The following is a 20,605-nucleotide window of genomic DNA, read 5'->3' on the forward strand; positions in this document are numbered from 1 at the left end:
TCTTCATAATAATTATTTTAATTTCATCGTATTATGTCAAATCATTTTTTTAATCATATTCCATTATTTATTAAACACTAACCCATTTGGTCATTTTATAACCAAACTTACTTTTACTCAACTATAATCCAAACAAACTTTTTTACCAATCTCACTTCTGTAAATTAACTTTTCTGAACTCCAATCCAAACACAATTCAGCTTTTAACAACTTCACTTTTCCATAAATTACTTTTTCTATAAGCTGTTTTTCCAATCACTCATCCAAACGGATCCTTCGTGGCCAGAAGGAAAAGAGGTTCAGCCTGCCCAGCGTTTCAGGGGACAGAAAATTCAGCTGCACCAGAACAAGCAGTGAAGTGTCGCCTCCTAATCATCTGTGTTCACTGCTCCGTCGCTCATAGAAATTGAGCATCTGTACGTCAATCGGGCTCTTAAGCTAAACAATAGATGGCATCGTGACGCAAGCGTTTTGACTGGTTAGCACTTAGAAGTTCAAAGTTCGGACCCTGCTGTACAGGATTTCGGAGTCTCAAGCATCGTTCTGAATCTCATGCATATAGCTAAACTGGGCACAACATCGTCAGTCTCGCTGACTGCTGCTCTCTCTCCATGTCGAAATCATTATATCTAACTCATGTATCGTTCCTCTTATCTAATTCTAGAGTCATGGCCTCTGGCAGAGTTTTCTATCATGCCCTTCCATCTACAAAATTCACATCATTCAACAAAGCGGACACTTTCTCTCTATCACGCTCCCTACGAACCTTCTCCACCACTCGAACCCCCTACCCACTTCAGTACGAGATGATTATCAGCCGTCCAGTCAATTCTGTGCATGCCCATTCTCGCCGTCGAGCTGTTCGACAAAATGACCCCAATGCAGAGGGCTTCCCTGACTCCGAGTCTCCGGAAGAGTCCGTTTCTCCCGAAGAGTCCGTCTCTGAATTGGGATTAGATAGCTGGGTTGATCGGAAATTGGCTTCTGAGGAAGAAGCTAACCAACCCGGTTCCCAAAAATTGGAGCTTGACAAGGCTAAGAAAAAATATTACAGAAAACGGAGGAAGAGGATGTATGGGTCGGACTCTGATGAAGAAAATAGACGACCTGAAGAGAAGTTCGTGGAACTGAAGCCTGAGGTGGTAGAGCTTCCTACATTGCACAAGAAGGAGGAGGAATTGTATTTCTACGATACGTTTTCTTACCCGTGGGAGAAGGAGAAGCACTATAAGATGGTCTATCAGTTGGAGAAGAAATATTTTCCTGATCAGTGTCTTGATAAGGCGTTCCTAGAACCGGGAGAAGCAAATGCAAACGTGAATGTAAATATCGATGCAAAGACTAAGAGCAAGGTGAGGGAAAAGAAGAAGAGGAAAAGAAGAAAGTCAGGAAAGATAGAAGGGAGAAAAAGATGAGGTTGGTGATGAAAGAAATGATTCCAAGTTGATATTCTTCGGGGAGAAAAAAAGAAGAAAAGGATAATAGAGGACTGGTTAAGGAAACAAGAGAAGATCTAACCGAAAAGAAAGTCGAAGAGTTCTTTAAATATTTGAAGAAAATTCCGAATAAGGATGTTGAAGTGGGTAATGCTGAGCCGTTTCTTGCGTCAAGGAATTCTGGTCTTCCTCCCAGATGGGATGGTCCTCATGGAACCGTGTTTTTGGTGAATAAACCCAAAGGCAAGTTGACATGTAATTTTGTGTTTCTCTTTAGTACTTCACCAAGTATTGACATGTGATTTTGAGGAAGGGGGGAATAGGGGACGAATTAGCATGAGTTAAATTTAATGTTGCGCACTTGGTTAATCACTAAATTTAATAGTAGCTGGGCTAGTGGGCTTTGGATGCTAGTTCTGTTCATTTGACCTTCCTCTGCACACACCTGATGGAATTAGGCAGAATTGATGTCTTCTTTTCTTCGCCCTTGCGGGTGTTTTCTATGTTCACTTAGTACGATGGCACTGCAACTCTGGCCAAAGTTGTCCACTGCACGGGTGCATGTTCTTGACGTCATGTTCCATGTAATTTTGCGACATGTGAAAGTATTGATTTTTCATTTGTCAATAAAAGAACACTAATATGTAAAATCGCATGACAGGTTGGACTTCATTTACAGTTTGCGGAAAGCTGCGTCGCTTAGTCAAAGTGAAAAAGGTTCTCATTCCTAGGCGCATTTGTATTTAAATGCATTTGTTCTGTGTATATTTATCTGATCATTTTTCTGTATCTGTTCATGAGCACGGGAATCCATTTGCAGGTAGGTCATGCTGGAACTCTTGATCCAATGGCTACGGGTTTATTGATTGTTTGTGTTGGTAAAGCAACAAAATTGGTGGAGAGGTAATTCAAAAATAATTAGAATTATTTCCATTTGACTACCAACAACTGGTGCCAGTTTCATAAACTTGCAATTTCATCTTTCTGTTTAAATATTTTATATCTTCGTATTTCTTTTGAGTAACTTGGACTTTTCTACTACAGCTATCAAGGCATGATTAAGGGCTATAGTGGAGTTTTCCGACTAGGGGAGGCTACGTCAACATGGGATGCTGATTCACCGGTGGGTCAATGCTTTTCTCATGTTTGATCAATGAAGCTGACCGCGATGCATGATAAACAGAATTAAACATTGAAATACATATACATGTAGCTTTTTTTGGTGATAAGTTGTCCGGTATTCGGAATTACAGACATTTCTTTTCAAGCTGGGTTAAGTCCTGATTTATGAGGCTAAAACTAAAAATATTGTTTAAGGGGTGCTGTGTCTTTTACCACTCAATTCAACTAATATTGATATTTGTATGTAAATTTTAAATATGTCTAGTTTTTTTCACTCATAGATGAACTTCATTTGTAGGTCATTCAGCGTGAGCCATGGGAGCACATCAAAGATGAGGACATAAAGAGAACTGTAGCATCCTTTTGTGGGGAGATTTGGCAAGTTCCCCCAATGTTCTCTGCCATTAAGGTGAGCATTTTTACCATATTTAAGCAGAGACACTGAAACTGCTTCTTCTGCCTTTTATGTGATATGTTTCGCCACATATTTTTCATTCCCTTTTTCCCCCTTGCCTTATGGAAATTAGTCTTAGCTTAGATTAAGGGGTTTCAGTCCATGTTAACTTCTTTAGTTGTTAATTGGTAAGAAACAAAATTGTTTTTGGCTTTCATCTAAAGGTATATGTAAATGAAATCTACGGACGTGCCATTTATAAAAGTTAAAATTCCATAAATCAAACAGAACTCCTCTCATTTATTGAATTCATGATTTTAATTATAACTTGATATTAAAATTCATATTTAATTAGCTTCTATGCGATATTGGAATTAATGTTAAGCTTTGTTTTTGAAGCAGTTCAACATTATGGAATTTTATCTCATTATTCCTTGGAGAAAACTTGAGTCTGTTATGTTAAATATCATGCGGGAAGTAGTTTAGTTGCTCACAAGTTCTGTTTGCTTTGTGGAAAGGTTGGAGGTGAGAAAATGTACGAAAAAGCAAGGAGAGGAGAAAGCATTGAACTTTCACCTAGACGAATATCAATTTTCCAGTTTGACATAGAGCGTAGTTTGGATGATAGGTATCTTTAAATACTTGAAGAAGGATCTTGCCTTGATTCCAAGATTGTAAAGATATGAAGGATGTTTGTCTGAAGATGTTCTTTTGTCCATTTTGATAGTTGTCAAGTATTCTAGCAGAGAAGATATTTGTTTTTTAAGGGCATACTGTTTCCAAGAATTGTGCTCTAAACAACTTCGCTCAACCTTTGTACACAAACTTCATGATAACTCGGTAAAATCGCTAAGCAAACTAATAGCTCTGTAGTCGAAGGAAAAGCTTTTACTCCGAAGCATTTTACATCTGAAAAAATACATCTGTTTAATTATCTCTTCAGACTTTGATAAATTTTATTATTTAACTTGATTTATTTATGTTTTTGCAGGCAAAATTTGATTTTTAGGGTAACATGTTCCAAAGGAACATATATTCGGTCACTATGTGCAGATTTTGGGAAAGCTCTTGGCAGGTATCACGCAACAGGTTCTTCATAGAAATGGATAAATTGGGATCAAATGTCTCAAGTTCAGTCTGTCGTAGCATAAAAGGATGAAAATGGAATGTGAAATTAGAGTCTTAATACTGTGCTTAGTCATGAATGTTTGTGAGAGTGGGGAGGGCGTTGGATTTTGTCCTTGCACTTTAGGATCTGTAAAATGAATACTAGTTGCAGGAAGATGAGAGAAGCTTTTACCGTTCAAAATTAGAGCTGAGTCTGACTATTTCTTATCTGTTCTATTTTATTTTCGCAGTTGTGCCCATTTAACTGCTCTCCGGAGAGATTCAATAGGTAAGTCCCTTTGTCCTTTGACTTTGAAGGAGATTGACGTAGCGTGGAAAGTTGCAAACTGTTATTAAATCAGAATGGTCGCTTTTCAGGAGAATATTCGGCAGACGATGCATGGGACTTTGCAGATCTGGAAGAGGCTATTTCCAAAAGTTATTTCTAACTGCAGAATGTAAACCCACCATCAATCTGAAATCAGCTTCTTTTATTTGCTCTTTGCAGGTTACATATTTCTTTCATGCAAAGCATCTAACATTGAGGAAAATGTTCTGTAATATTCATTAATAAATTATTCAGTTCGTTGGAAACAACAATCACAAATGGTTTTGAAGAGTTGTACTGTTTATCATCTGTGGCCCTCGGATTATTTTCTGGAAGTTTGTCAGCAGAGTTTGTACGCGCATGTGAGATATAGAGTCCCTGTGGAACAGAGGAGAGTTCAGGCTGTAATGTTGTTGTACTGGGTTGAAAAATGTGTGTCCAAATGAACTTTTAGGATTAAAATAAATGCTGGACCATGGGCTTTAAGCTTTTACGAATGGAAGAAATGCCCTCGTGAAAAATCTGAAGAAAATTGACAGATTCAAAGGGATAACTGTATGTTTTAGGGGAGGAAAAGGGCATCTGTTCATGCGCTAATCAACTTTTGGTTCTATGGTCAAGGAATAGTGAGAGAAGTTGAGTGCACGATATTTTTTTCTTTCCCAACTAAAATATGATTGCACCTTAGTTGATACCCCCCCCCCCCCCCGGGGAATTACATGTATTAATTCAAACCGATGATGGTGTTTTCTGAATATATAGCCATTATAAACACGTACGAGTATATTATTTATATGACACTCTACAAGCGTCTCCCTTCAAAATTTGGGTACAAGTTTCAAGGGATGCGCGTAATTTGAAAGAATCATGACCGATGATGAATATAAAAGTGCTACCGCAACTTGGTCAAACAAAGAAGTGGAATATGAAAATGATAATCCTAAGTTTCCTGTGTTCCACTATCATCCAAAGTAGTTTATAGAAGAATTTGCGGGAGTAATTCCCATAGCTAGAAAATAAGCTCTCTCTGCCTGGGCCATTCGTTCTTGAAACATTGTCCATTCCTTGTAACATCTCTCTCTCACCTGGTATGACGCCAATTCTCACATCAATATTTTCGTCAGAGTGTCAATTCAGCATTTATTTTGAGAAGTTTCTGTTCCGTATTTCACTTGAATATAGTAAATACTACTTCCGGCTCTAATTATAAAACCTTATTTATAATCTACAAATGATATCTTATAATTAGGACCGGACATAGTAATAACTTGTTGAAAGACACATGCACAAGCTGAGGAAGAAACTCAAAGCTTACCCCTTGCCATGGTGCCTTCCCATCCTGTGCTTGCCCCTATTGAAACAAGAAAGCGGACTACCGATGAACTTAGTCCATCCAAAAGATTATTTTGTAAAACGATTTGAGAATGGTCACTTACCTGGTTCCCAAGTGACGGAACGCCTTGATGGAGTATCCACTGGGCATCTACAATTCCTATTTTCTCATAAGCAGGCTGCTCCCAAGCAAGAAGTATCATATCAGAAAAACTGATTATGATCAAATAGTTATTTTAATGAAGAAACACAAAGTTACACTAACCTCCACACAGTTTCTGAGGGCAAAATCAAGACCCCACCCGTGAACAAGGTCATTCTACAACGCAAAAGGTCAGAAACTAATGTGTTATGGGCTGGTTATGAAGCGAAATTAGTAACAGAAGGCATAAATAAAACCATATGGACCTGTATCATATGCCATACACAACGCCAAGCATCTCTGGAGAATACAGGGGCCATGATCTCAACAAATCTGAGCATTCCATAAACCAAAGTGAGATACGAGAAAGAGGAAAATCCTACAAAAGTACGCAGGAACATGGAAGAAAAGTGGTTAATCATGTTACATACGCGGCACATGGTGGCAGACGTAGATCAGCACACCAATCACTTTTCTCCTCAACCTCCCTGGAGGAGTTTCGCAAGACACAGACATGGTTTAAGCTACAAGCAGGACGAGTAAAAAGAAATTAATTATAACATATCAAACAGTTGCTCTCTTACTTGTGAATTACAGTATCATCTTTTTTCTTAGTCATCTGCCAAGTGAAACCACTACGCGGATCCAGAGCAGGCTGTGAGATCTCCAAACCATACTCCCTTACCAAACGCAAGTACCTGTGATGAATAGATCAGAATAATTTTTTTTTTAAAAAAAAAAAAAAAGACAAGGAGAAGAAGAATTCAACACTACTTTCACTCCCTCTCAAGCAGGTTGGTTTTGATACTTACTCCTCTGCATCAAAATGCTCCACACCCAGATCCTCATCCCAAACAAATATGTAGTCATAGGGTGCCACAATGTCAGGATGTAGAAAGCGTTTAGCATACCACCTTCAATCAATTTAGAGTGTGCATGAGTCAAAATATTATGAATTGAGGGTTTAACCAAAACTTGCTGCAATTACAGAAGACAAACTAGGGAGAATTCCTTGACAACCATTTAGTTTGCTTCCGAACACTAACATGGATAGCCCGCTTTGACCACTCAAACTGATCCCATTCATTGACCCGACCATCGTAGTGAAACAAGACAATGGTGAAGTTCTCAGAGAACTGTGGTTTTCAAGTTCAATGGTCATAAAGAGAGCAAATATACATCAGAGGTAAAGGCAAACACAGACAATAAGTAGACAAGACAGTTCGGAAATTGGAATCACCTTTTTTATTGCCGCATCAATATTGTTTTTCTGGTCGTAGCCAACAGTAAAAGTGATCAGATACTTCGGTTTCATGGGTAGGTCCTGTAAATTTCATCAGCAAAAGAAAAAGGATCGCTTTAGAGAAGCGGAAATTTTTAACTTTACCTTAAGGGAAACACCAGGAATTACATTTCCAGATTAGAATCAATTTATCGTGTATCTCGTGTCCTGATAAATTCCATACTCTGTTGCATATGTGTTAGCTAATTAATAGTTATTGGGGGGGGGGGATTCTTCAGTCACTTGGGCGTAAAATAATGCTTGGTAAGTTAGTATAGGTAGCTTTTCTTTGACGATTCCTTTTAAATTCCGTACGTAATGCTTTTTTATCAAATTGTTTTTCTTCAGTTATTATACCAATGAGGAATTATTTGCTAATTATTCTTGTAATCCTAAAAGAAGATAAATTAATAACCTTTTAAACGACCTTCATTCCAAGAAATGGAGCAGTTGCTGTTTCGGATAAGTTGTGATCCTTGGGCATCATATTAAGCACTAAACAGTTTACATTAGGGTGCAGTGGACACACACCTCATGAACCTGACCCCATAATCGACGAGCATAGTAATCTGACTCAGAATTGACTATACCAGGGGGTAGCCTTTCAGCCCCTTTAGGATTTGTTGGAACCCAAATCTGCATCGTAGGAAAGTGTGATTAGTCAGTTTGTAAGGTTGAAAAAAGGAGGTGAAGACGTACGTGTCACTGAATTATAAGGATCAAAGATTCATAACGTCACTATTGTTTGTCCACGTTGCCAAAATTTTATATTCATGAGTTGTGTGATGATACAGAATATGAACGCACCACTCAGTGACACAAGCAGAATTATGTAATGGATATCCTTAAATTAGTTCACTTCCATCTCTACCAAGGAGAGACAAACAAGTGGACTACTAGTAATATATAGATATAACATAGCAACCAATAATGTTATCAATGGCGCATGGGACAAATAGCGCGGCAGGCACAAAGAATGCCCCCCATCATTTTCTGCAATACTGGGCATTTGCTATTTCTAAAGAGGAAGAAATAAGAAATAAATTTCACTTGTATGAAGTCAGTAACTTATTTCTTCCTTTAAATAACTGCATATAGTGAGTAAATACTGCTGAGAGAATACAGATTACTCAGATACCGTATGACACCATTTACACGCAGGCAACTCTCAGAATAAAGTACTTCATAAGGTGCATATATATAACATAATTAATTAGTGAAAATAAAAGGAAAAAGACTAGGAAAAGAAAAGGATTGTACTTGAAACAAAAAAAAAAAAGCAGGAGCCAAGAGGTAAGCCATGTCGCCTTTTGATTGCATGTAAAAAGGTTCTCACTATATGAAGATATTTTGGAAAATCCCATAAATTTTCTCTCTCTCTGACATCGACGCAACATATGGATAGCATAGTAACAAACAAAAGTCAAAAAGGCCTAGGCACTGCAGTCTGCATGCTAGTATAAAACAAATAAAAGTATAGCACTCAAACAACTTGTAAAAACAGCGGTGTAAGTAGAAGAAAAGAGAAGAACAACAATTTAAAAACAGCGGTGCAAATGAAATGAAAAGCAGATTGGCTGAGACGACAATTTAAAAACAATACGAAATAATGGAAGATGTCGTAGTTGTTAAGGTACGTTTCAGGCCTTTGTAGTTTTTGAAGTGTTGTTCCATAACACACACCCTAATTAAAACTTAAAAGAGAGAGCATATACGTAACAAGTCATTGGATTCATCATATGGTTTCTATATATGATTTGTGTAGATTATTGGGTTGGAATAAGTTATTTACCTCAAAATATAGGCTACCTCTGGTCCTAATTATGAGAGTTAGTTGACTAATTTGAGAAAATTAAAAAAAATAAATAAATTACTTATTTTTAATAAATATATGTTGTGTTTTCTAAAATATCCCTGTTAATCAAGTTTATTGGCTAGAACTAATATTATTAAAAAGACTACCTTGGAAAAAATGCACAAATATAGGAGACAAAGTGAATTAGAGTCTTATAATTAGGACCAAAATAAAAGTCAAACGAGGTCTTATATTAAGGACCGGAAGTAGTACTATAGCCACAAGCCACAAACACCCATGAGGCCGCTATTTCATTGATCGAAAGAGAACATTCAACTAGAGAAAAATACCTTTGTGTCATTCGATCTGGGAAGTCCATTAGACATCTTTCTGTTACCCCTAAATGAATCCCAGGCATCCCAAACTGGTCTGCTTTGAACATTCGAGTATTTATCTTCAATATATGTGAGATCAACGGATGGGAAAAGGCTGGATGGGAGATTCATCTGATCATAAAAACGGGGCAAAATCATCAGGATCAGTTGGGCTACTTCAAAATAGGATCAAAGTTAAATGTAATGATATTGTGAAAGATTTTACACCTTGCTTAATGAGAGCGTTGGAAACGATACTCCTAAGAAGAAACCAAAAACAACTCCAATAAAAACTCCTACAATGAGCCTCATTGTCTCAGTAGCATTTCGAAATTTTCCACTGCAAGACAAAATGATTTATATTAGATATGTTGAAGCAAATTTTCTTTATTGACCGGGGGAGTGGGAGAGCAACTTATGCCATGACTTTGTAAGTTTCACACCTGCGTATGGGAGTTCCCATTGGAGTCAATATCTGCTAACTTCGCAAGTGCAATGCCGGCCAATGAGATACCCACTCATTGACTTTGAGCAGTTTATGTAGGAGCGACGTTGTTCCTTTAAAGCCAAGTTGATCTAGACGACAAAATCATCAACAATGAAAAGTAGCAACTACTATCAATATATCCGCAAGCACCAGGGCTTAAATGTCCAGTTTCACATTGCCAGTGAAATCCCTGTCCCTGCATATATATAAGCAAAACTAACGACTTATTAGTTATGAGCTTGATCAACATCAGTTCCATATCCCTAACGCCTGGTTATTTTCTTTTGAAACCAAACAAAACTGGGATGAAGCGTGCAAGATTACCCTATCAAAGCATTAACCTGAATTTGCAGAGCATGGACATAATCTGATCAAGCATTAGAATATAGAACAACAAAAGCCCTAAAAATATGTCTGGCCATGGATGTCGGTGTATATACCCACACTAAAATCTAGTCAGTTCATTGTAATGCTTCAACGTAAGAAAGGACGTTACTTATACTCGAAATTAAACAGGGAAGCAGATAAGAAACAGAAAAATCCCGAGTTTTCAGTCAAAGAAAAAGCAAAGGATTTCTGCAAATAAAAACATGACGTGAAACAGAATTCCGTTAATGTTTATACAAAAAAGAAACAAACGGCATACCAGGATGAATTTCTAGGGAGTTGGACATGGTGGAGACAGCACCTATCGCCCAGCTAGTTAAATAAGAATTTATGACGATGACTGATACGGAAGGATCAAAACACGATGAATGGCGTAACAATGGGACTATAATAAATATTTAAAGAAGGGAGGGGTTTTGCAGTTAGCCATGGCACTAGGATTGCGGGCAGAAAATAGAGAGAGGAAGAAGAAAGTACAGCGAGGAAGAAGAAGAATATGAACGCAATCGGGATATATATTCAGAAGTCTGTTACTGCTGTCTCATCAATTCGTTATTTGATGAGTTACGGAGTGGACGAAGCTCTTTCGGACGCGGCCGTCGTGACGTAGCTTCCATGAGCACGACTGCACGAGAACCAAATATATATATGTGTGTGTGTGTATCTATGTATATGTGCCGCTCACATCACGATAACGGAAAATAAATTAGGAAAAAGGAATAAAATCTTAAATGGAATAGGACATACGGAGGTCTCGCCTGTTAAATTTCTTCCAAATTTATAATAACAGAATATTATTTTATGAGCTGCGGACTCATAAAATAGGAAGATGAGAATGAGATGATTCGCTGGTCAGAGAACAAATAAAGACAATATGATTCGCAATATTCAGAGATTAATTACTCCATATAAATTTTATATTCTGCTTAGATATATGGATTGACCTTCCTTTTTAATGTTGGCAAATTGGCTTCAGTCTTCGGGTTTTGTTGTATATGGAATGATTTTCTTGGGGACCAAAAGTATCCCTGCCTAGAAATTTCTCTGAGATTCGTATAAAAAGCTGATAGCTACGCAGACTTTTCCCAACAAAATTTGCTTTTATATATACGTGGGCGTGAAATGATTTATCTTAGCAAAATAAATTAAACTATTTAATATATATAACATCTAATATTATTAAATTGAATTTGAGCATTATCATGCTTGAATAGTAGCAGCCGTCGTGCTCATCCATGATATTTTGATGTTATAATGTAAATAAAATATTTTATCTGTTTAAAACATGTCTATTTGAATAGAATAAAAAATATGAGTTAAATCCATACTGTCAAAGCCAATTCGTCAATAAACAAATCTTTTTAATCAACATTATCAAGCCCGCATATTTTTAAAAATTTTAAATTATTATAATTATATTATAATATCTTATCTAAAAGATTAAAAATAACCTATATAATATATTTGGTGCTTTCAATCAAATATTTAAAAAAAAACAAAAATCTCATTATATATTTTTTGATATTATATAAGAAAAAATATTAAAAAATAGAATTTTTTTTTAAAAAAATAATTATTAGCGGGTTGGCTAAACAAGTCTTTTAACCCGATTTATACGAGTTCAACCTGTCACAGGCTAGCCCACCGGCCACCTCTACATGGGATAATATCATAACACTATTTATATAGTCAAATATAACTAATAGGAATTGAATCTAGCGGAAGGAATTCATAATTCATAACGTGGTGAATTAAAGTTTGAATTCCCGCTGAGAGAGGTAGCTACATTTAATACCTGACAGTACCTCGAATAGGATTATTTTTAGTAAAAAGATACTTATGTTTTAGTTAAAAAAAAAAAAAGTCAAACGCATGAATAGCATAGCAAAGGCCCCATACATAATAAGCACGGTAATAAGCATTCTTAGGATTAATAGTTGAGAAAAAGCGGGAATAAAATAAAATTGTGAACATTTTAAAGACTCAATAGGGGCACAAATGCGTGCACATGTGAGCACCAAGATTAACGTGACTTGCGAACATGCACGACTCTTTGTCATATCGACGCTGCGTTAAAACTTTAAAGAGGAAGCACATCATGATGGTGCACGTGTCAACTAACAGTATGCCCGGACCACCTGATGAGTGAACATGATCCCTCTTCACGTACCTTCCCCACGATATCGCCACGTGGACCTCATAAAAATTTTTAAACTTTTTTTTGCTTTTTTAATTTCCGCAAGCAGAGAGCTTTTCCAAGGCCAAAAAATCAGCGGGCTTCTCCATTGAAATTCTCATATGTTATTCCTATTTATATTAAATTTTATTTGCATTGCTGCCTTCGTTTTATTTATTTATTGAAGGAGTTTCAAAGTTTTGACACTGAATATCTTCCCGTCGTCTTTCTCAAGACGGGAGCTGCCAACAAAATAGGAAAGGTAATCTCAGTTCTTTTAATTCTAATCCTCATTCTAACTAAATAAATGGGATGATTCCGCAGCTTCTTAAGAAAATTCTATATAGAATTGTCGGCAGAATCGAACTCCGTCCTTTCATTTTTCTGGTAAACGATGTCGCTATCGGACATTGCCGTCAACATCTTGGAGAGCTCGAAGGTACTTGATCGTCTAAGGAAAGAGCAAGAGCAAGTGCTCGTGCAGATCAACAGGATGCACAAGAAGCTTAAAGCTAGTAAGTCTCTTCGTTCATGTCCCTTTTTTTTCCCCAAATAACTCTGGTCATCTGTTTTGATCCTGTTGTGACTTGAAAATATTCTATTCTCTTTTGGGCTATTCAATGCTGAAATAATTTGTTCCATTTTGTTACACTGATGCAATTTTAGTGGGCTTTCTAATAACTTTCTAAAGCATTTTCCGAAATTTATTTATTTATTTATTTTTTGGCTGAGCTCCGTTACTTTAATTTGATGATCGTTTAAAGAAACCAAGTGAGTCTCTCAGTTTGTGTCTTTGCTAATCCTCCATCTTGTTCCTGTTGTGACCTGAACTTATTGAAGCTGGTATTTTTTGTTCCATTTTTGTGACCCTAATGGATCTTAAGTGGGTTTTCATTTATTTATTTTTAATTAATCGCCAAAGCGTTGCTTATACTCTGTTTTGAGCTGAGCTTGGTTACGATTAGCTCAATTTGATGATTGTAATAAGCCTCTCGTGTTAGTTCTTTCACTAAACGCCCCCTTCATAAATATCTCATAAACTTCTGTTTCTGTATTTTTCCCCTCTTAAGGGGAAGCTATAGAGCCAATGATTAGCATCACAGAACAACCTGTGCATAGTGAATTAATAACATGATTTTCACTGGGCATCCCCACAATAATATTGCACCAACTGAAGCTGATGCTGACACATCTTTGTGGCTATAGGCTATCTCATTAATATACTTATTTTGAAGAAAACCATAAGATGACATAAAATCATATGCTGCCTTGTAAAACAAATGGGATGCCTTAGGTGTTATAAAAATTGTATCCTTGCTACTCGCTAGCCTATTCATGGTCCAAATGCCATGAGCTTAAGAGCATTTCCTATTATTTACCATGAGCTGTAGCTTCTTCATGCTGCAACTAGCACCTACGTCTGTGTAATTGGGACACCTGATAATATTATTCTTATAGCGTCCAGCTTTGTCTCCGTTGCTCATTGTTGATGGTTAATCATGTTAATGTAGCTCCTGAGATGGTTGAGAAGCCAGGGGATACCTCATTATCAGAGCTAAAGACATTGTACATTCGAGCAAAAGAGCTATCAGAGAATGAAGAAAAGTACGCCCATTGTGTATCTCAAGCTCTTGAAGTGAACTCCATTTTACCTTCTATTCCTTTGCCGCTGCAATGTCTGAAAATCATGAAGACTTCCTTTTCTTCTCTACAGCTAAAGATTAGAGTAACTTGATTTTACTTTATTCAGGCTGGGCTTTCTAAATTATGTCTTCCTTTCAATATTGTATGTGGTTGCAGTATTTCCACATCATTGTCAGACAAACTTGATGCTCTTCTGTCCTCTGAATCATCAGGACAACCACGAAAGAGAATAGGTTGGTTTGTTACTATTAAATATGTGACAATTTTCTTTAAGTCTTTTGAAAGCTTTTATTATTATTTCCTTATTCATATTATTACAAGAGGCTTGGTTGATTGAAAAAAGTACAAGAGAAAAAAGACAAGAAGCAGCTAGAAGAACCATCTATGTGAAAGAGAGAAAAGGGGAGGAAGCATATGTGCCTGAGCATAGGCCCGGGGGGGGGGATTCTGAGATGATTTCTCGTTGATTCAGTGGATGACACTTCAGCTGAGTGTGTAATCTTAAGTAAATGTACTTTGACAATTTACTGATCCTTTCCTGTTAGCTGTATTCTTCTCTAACTTTTATGGTGGAAGGATAATGGAATCCACTATTGAGTATAGCGGCAGAACTCATAAATTGTGAGTGCTGATTAAGAAAAATTATGGATCCTTAACAGTACCACTCTTGCATTCAGTTGTTGACCGTACTAATTGTTGGAGATGAACGCTGTCCCAACAATGTGGTATTGGCTTCTTACAAAATTCAGTCAACAGTATGATAGCTATGAAATTGCAAACATTTGAATTAAAATGCTTGCTGATTAGGGAAAATGATTAAAAGCTGTTTAGTTTTTAGCTTAAGTTAAGCATAAATTGCAATTTGTTTTCAACAGGAGGCTGGTTTTCTACATCATTTAGCTGATGCTACTTGTTTTGCAGAGGGTAATGAGCTGAAAAAGAAACGAATGAAAACACACTCAGATATCTCAAGATTATCTCTTAGTAGGCGGCTTGAGATTTCTCTTAGTCTTAAGGGTGAACAGGTATGCATTTTCTTGGACTTCGATCAATATCAATTTTTAATAAGTCATTGTCATTTTTTTCCTTACGAGGCTTTTGGATTTCTATTTTATAACTTTGTTATCAGGTAGCAGCTAGGGTCACACCGCATAATTCTGATAAGGACGAATGGTTTGTTGTAAAAGTGATTCATTTCAATAAGGAAACAAGAGAGTAAGCCTATTTCTTATAATTATATATGGTCATGTGTCAGTTTCTATAGGTGGCAAATAAAGTTGTGAATTTCCGTTATCACTGCTTTAGGTGTTTGATGCCAATAATTGCTGATGTTCCTTGTGCCCCCTCAGTCCTTAGTCCTTTTCCAGTTTCAACAATCTTTATCTTAAATTAATTAGAAGTCCTGAGTTGGGATTTCTTTGTAAGTTTCTTATATATATACACATATATATATTATATCAGCCCTGCATATACATTTTAAACTATCTTTGCTGTGCTACAATTTTACAGATTTGAAGTACTAGATGAGGAACCTGGTGATGATGAAGAGGGTATTGGCCAAAGGTAAACCAGTTAAATAATTTACTTTATTTGATGGTCTTTGCGGATCTTTTGGTAGGGGCTGAAGGCGGGGAGACAATCCTGGATTTTAGACCCCTGCCTTGCAGTTCGTTTGTTCTTTTTGTCCTTTTTTTTGTCTTTTGTGTATGTGCGCTTTGGGGGTGGGGGGTGGTGTTGGGGGCTTTGAGGGCTGAAAACTGCTCTGTTGCCACTTGCCAGTTAGGCCTGTTTACATAGTAGCTTTTATTGGTGATAGCAGAATTTTTTTGGATTGGTAGTTTGATCTTTCAGTATAGCTTGTCTCGGACATGTATTTGCATATTTCTTTGTATCAATATGTTTCATTATTTTGAGTTTCATATTTACCTTATTGACCAAATTTAGGATTCCTGCATTTAACGGTGTATTTATAATTGTTTATTGTTTTTACTGCTTTCAGACGATACAAACTTCCAATGTCGAGTATCATTCCTTTCCCCAGGAGGAATGATGCTTCTAGTGCCCCAGATTTCCCTCATGGGACGCATGTTTTGGCAGTCTATCCTGGCACTACCGCCCTTTATAAAGCCACAGTGGTCAATGGCCATCGGAAGGTGATAATTCAATGACCCCATTAATTTACTGGAGTTATAACTTGATTCTAATTCTAGTTTTAAGGCCAACATTTTACGGTCTATTTATCTTCTTTATCTAGATGTTTGGTAATTTTGACGTGGAACTGACTCTAGTGACCTTGTTCTTGTAACTGGGGCGACCTTTCCCAAATTTGCAGAGGAAGACAGATGAGTAAGTGTCAATCGGATGAACTGTTTTCTGAAGTTTGTCCTAATTTTAGTGTGATGGCAGCTGACTTTGTGAGGCAATTGGTGCAGTTATTTGCTGGAATTCGATGACGACGAAGAAGATGGAGCTTTACCGCAAAGAACAGTGCCCTTCCACAAAGTGGTTCCTTTGCCACAAGGACATCGTCAATGAAACAAAATACTTGTAGCTGTGTATAGAAGAAAGGGATGTGGCCAATATATTGCATTAAGAGCTTGATGCCTGTCCAAATTCATATCACAGATTCTCCCACGTGTAGAGTTCCTCGAATTTGTTCCTTACATCCAGGGTGACAGGGAGCAAATCTACGCATAAAGTACCCGATAGCCGGTAATAAAATAGGAATAAGGTATCGATACGCCGCACGCATGTGAAGGGAACAATGGTTTCTATTCTGAGATGAAATATTATATATGTTGTTTGTGTATAAGGAAAAACGTCCTTTTAATTGATGAATCGGAGGGGCTGTAAGATCACTATTTTACAAGTGAATCCTGATTTAATTCAATCAATCGTATACTGAGAGTATTTTAAGGCACATGTGCAAAAATGGAAGTAGTGAAAAGAGAGAGAGGAGGACCTCAGATATGTCATATGACGATTTATCTTGGATGCATAATGCAATCCACATTTTCATTTTTGTTTCGTTTATTGAATATTTCATTCACTTTGGATAAGAATTGGCTGTCGTTCTGGATTGTGAGGTGAGGGCTCGTGCTTACTCCAGCGATGTAATTTCATGCGAAAAGGATAATGGAATTTGCTTTGCCCAGGAAAAAAAGGTCGGTATTGTGTGCAGCAGGGCTTTTTATTTTGTAGAGCCATGTGCTGCCTTTCCTCCCCCCTGCCAACAGGGAAAGACCCCTCTTCACTGAAAACGTTGAATGCTCCTCGGTTCTTTTTTCTTCCCAGTAAAGATTGATCTAATTGGTAAGAAGTTTGTTCATAGTTTAAAGTTATAAGTTTAAATCCTCTGTCAATGTAAGAGTCTCGTTGAAAGGCAATCTGCAAGTATTTTTGCAAGTGTTTTTTAGGTTTAAAGGCATGTCTTAGTAAACTCTTGAAATTTAACTAATCTAAATTTTTTCTACAAAAACTTTTGAGGAGTTCAAATCCGCACCCAAGTTTTCTGCAAAAGTAAAGAAAAACGAGAGGTCACTGAGCCAAGCTCAGATATCAGACAGAATATGATTAAGCAGTAACAGTCATCAGGGGATGAAATAATCGCCCCGGCGCCAGCGACAGCAGCAAAACTGTGAGGCCACGTCGACGTATTAAGGTTGATCCAGTAAGGGTTGCCACCTGTATTAACCGACTACTCTTTTTTTGTTTTTGGTGATTAATCGATTTCTACCAACTCAGCGGAATGGGTATTTTTTAAATTTAAAAGCCCGTCGTCAGTTTCTTCAGCAGGCCATAGTTATTTCAACTTCCATGCAGCAATTATATTTTTTTGGTTTCTTCATAAATAGATACTCCTATTTTGCATTCATATCAACTAAATGCGCGCAATGTATAAATACAACACAAAACCAGTGCAAGTTTTTAAGGCATTAATGGCATAGCTGAATAGTAATAATAATGAAGCTAAAGAAATTTCTATGCCATAATAAATAATGACTGGATTTGATCATATTGAACTCATGCATAGTCCTATAAAAACGAAGTTGCATGGTTGAACTTGTTGCATCATTTGAAGAAAACGAGAGACATGGGTCCATCTATGAAACCTCTAGTTTTGTGGCTAACCATAGTTGCTGCAATAATGTTTAAAGGTGGCGAGACAGGTCTTCTCCCTTCCAAAACAACTGTACAAATTGTCAATACCTTGGCTCACCATGAGGACGTGACTCTTCACTGCAAAGACAAGAACCACGATCTTGGAGAGCGAGTTCTGAAATTTAGAGAAATGTTTGAATTCTCTTTCAAGCCAAATCCATTCTTGAAGGTGACTCTGTATTTTTGTAGATTTTGGTGGCCAATATTATCAGAAGCTCATTACTTTGAAATATACGCACAAGAACGAGACGAGTGCAACGTGTGTAATTGGCACATAAATTATTATGGTTCTTGTTTATCTGGTGTTTGTTGCCCTTGGGGCTATAAATATGAACCACCATCATCACAGATGCCCATGCTCCTCTTGCTCCTGCTGCTGCATCAAATGCCAGTATTACTCATCAATCTCATTCATAATTGCTGCTATCACATTGTAATCACTGATAAGCTTCGTTGTAGTGATGTGAAGATGATACATCTATATATATATATATATATTTGAATCGTTTGACCCCGGTTCTGGATGCTATAAATGATAGTCTAATTACAAACATGTACTTACCATAATGAATATTAATGACATGAATGTGGTATGACATTAATTTGCAGTGCATGAAAAAGAACAACAATGCCTCTATCAATGGGGCGTGGCTTCTCTCCGCTGCTCTTTCGGTCCGTTGCCTATCCTTTGCCTGAGACGATGTCGTTTTGGCCTCTCCATAATGACGCCTCAGCATAATCCAATTCCATGTCAGCACCATCGTATTGATCCCAAAAGCAATGAGTGGGCAACAGGAGCAAAGCGTCTGCCATTTTTCTCAGCAACCCCAACGCTCAAGGCACTGCTTCTTCATCCATTAAGAATATACTTTGCTCCTCCGCCATTTTCTGTGTCACCGATATATATGCACTTGCATGATTATTGAACATTAAACGGGGGAGAGAGATAAAATAACAAGTTTACCTTTTCGTTTCTACCCATAGACAACGAGGCAACGTACTGAGGACACTGAGTGTCCAACTCTCTTTTGTAACCTTAATTTTCTTTGTCGATTCACACTTGAAAGCACCAAAGGTTGAAGCTTCATGGATTGTGGCAGTGGCAATGGAGGTCATTCTGTGGTTTTGTCCGACAAGGAGGTGTTGTTGGCTGCGAGTCACCTGAAGAAACGCAGGGAAGGAAGAGGAAGACGTTTTGGGAGGGCGGTCAGTGAAGAGAGCGAGCAGGGTTCATGGAATCGGAGAGCGGCAAATTGAGGCTGGAAAATGTACAGATGACGACCAAAACAGCTGTGGCGGTGGCGGAGGAGCAAAGTGTTTTCTTAATGGATGACAAAGGAGCGCCTGGTCAGCTGGAGTCCGATGGTGCTGACATGGAATTGGATTATGCTGAGGCGTCTTTATGGAATGTGCAGAGGCGAAAACGATGTCGTCTTAGACAAAGGACGGACAACGCAGAGTAGCCGCGCCCTAATGAATGTACATATACGTTTGACTAGTACTTTTGTACATTTTTTATTTTTTATAAAATAAGTGATTAATTCATTTATTTAATAAATTTCAGTTATATATAATTTATTTAATTTTTATCATAAGATACTTTTAACCTTCTCATCAAAATTTAAAAAAATTTATTAAGTTACAAACTTTATCTGAAAATTGAATAATTTTTCAAATTTGCCAATACTTAGGTATAAAATTTTCACACACACATATATATTTGTATTTTTTCAGTTCTGATTTTATTTCGAATTTATCGTTACTTTAAGATTTTATTGGATATTTAATTAATGATAAAAAATAATAAAAATGATGGCTGGCAGAATCCCAGTACTCATTTAAAAATAACATTTTAATATAACAAACACCGTTACATTATTCTAATTTAAATTATTTTATAACTTTCCTTATTTGTGTGCATAATCTTAATTGCATATCTAAACATTAATACTGATAAGTTAAAGACTTTCCATTCTGGTGGCCAAAAAAAAATAATAATAAACACCACCCTTCCCCTGTATAATTACTTCCGAATTCCCACAATTGTGGCTAGGCATATTTTTTTAAATACAGTTACTCGTATAATACATAAAATTTACCTGGTGAGAAATAGAGATAACAGAAATCTAAAAGCATAAATAGATAGCAGATCCAATTAATCTGCACCAATTTTAATTTGAGGTCTGAAAGTAGTCAATGCAAAATCCAAAGCATTAATGGCAAATACAAATATATATTAATGCTAATAAATATAAAGTTTTCTTTTCATTAATGTGGTAATCATGATTACCGCCAAGTAATAAAAATATTAATAAGACCACCTCAAAATGTCATTAATTCAGTCAAAAAGTCACATATAAAAAAGTGATCTGTGTGGTGAGAACTGATTGCATTATCACTTGAATAAAACAAAAGAAGACATCATGGCTCCATGTTTG

The 20,605-nt window shown here is 36.9% G+C and overlaps 2 protein-coding genes and 1 pseudogene across 4 annotated transcripts; 2 read left to right on the forward strand and 1 right to left on the reverse strand.

Annotated features, from left to right (window-relative positions):
* Positions 1 to 587: 587 nt before the first annotated feature.
* LOC114729526 (uncharacterized) lies at positions 588 to 4,653 on the forward strand (annotated as a pseudogene).
* A 609-nt stretch (positions 4,654 to 5,262) lies between these two features.
* Positions 5,263 to 10,625, reverse strand: LOC114729528 (uncharacterized). Its single transcript, XM_028916540.1, has 15 exons — positions 10,446 to 10,625; positions 9,756 to 9,995; positions 9,541 to 9,652; positions 9,289 to 9,444; positions 7,675 to 7,779; positions 7,102 to 7,185; positions 6,882 to 6,997; positions 6,674 to 6,775; positions 6,446 to 6,559; positions 6,293 to 6,349; positions 6,128 to 6,194; positions 5,985 to 6,038; positions 5,824 to 5,898; positions 5,703 to 5,738; positions 5,263 to 5,472 (listed from the first exon to the last, which is right to left on the reverse strand). The coding sequence occupies exons 2-15, from the start codon at positions 9,773 to 9,775 to the stop codon at positions 5,350 to 5,352; spliced, it is 1,221 nt and encodes a 406-aa protein (XP_028772373.1). The 5' UTR covers positions 9,776 to 9,995; positions 10,446 to 10,625; the 3' UTR covers positions 5,263 to 5,349.
* Positions 10,626 to 12,522: 1,897 nt separating this feature from the next.
* Positions 12,523 to 16,926, forward strand: LOC114729527 (SAGA-associated factor 29 homolog A). Of its 3 annotated transcripts, none has more exons than XM_028916537.1 (10): positions 12,523 to 12,624; positions 12,722 to 12,877; positions 13,874 to 13,967; positions 14,163 to 14,239; positions 14,928 to 15,031; positions 15,136 to 15,221; positions 15,516 to 15,569; positions 16,006 to 16,159; positions 16,339 to 16,352; positions 16,439 to 16,926. In XM_028916537.1, the coding sequence occupies exons 2-10, from the start codon at positions 12,757 to 12,759 to the stop codon at positions 16,539 to 16,541; spliced, it is 807 nt and encodes a 268-aa protein (XP_028772370.1). In that variant the 5' UTR covers positions 12,523 to 12,624; positions 12,722 to 12,756; the 3' UTR covers positions 16,542 to 16,926. The 3 variants fall into 3 exon arrangements, with proteins under 3 accessions (XP_028772370.1, XP_028772369.1, XP_028772371.1); XM_028916536.1 differs by having other exon boundaries at positions 12,526 to 12,624; positions 12,710 to 12,877; XM_028916538.1 differs by lacking the exons at positions 12,523 to 12,624; positions 16,439 to 16,926 and having other exon boundaries at positions 12,627 to 12,877; positions 16,261 to 16,347.
* Positions 16,927 to 20,605: the final 3,679 nt, after the last annotated feature.

This window comes from Neltuma alba, unplaced genomic scaffold, assembly GCF_004799145.2.
Source record: "Neltuma alba isolate B1F8T4 unplaced genomic scaffold, ASM479914v2 tig00012643_pilon, whole genome shotgun sequence".
Classification (NCBI taxonomy): Eukaryota; Viridiplantae; Streptophyta; class Magnoliopsida; order Fabales; family Fabaceae; genus Neltuma; species Neltuma alba.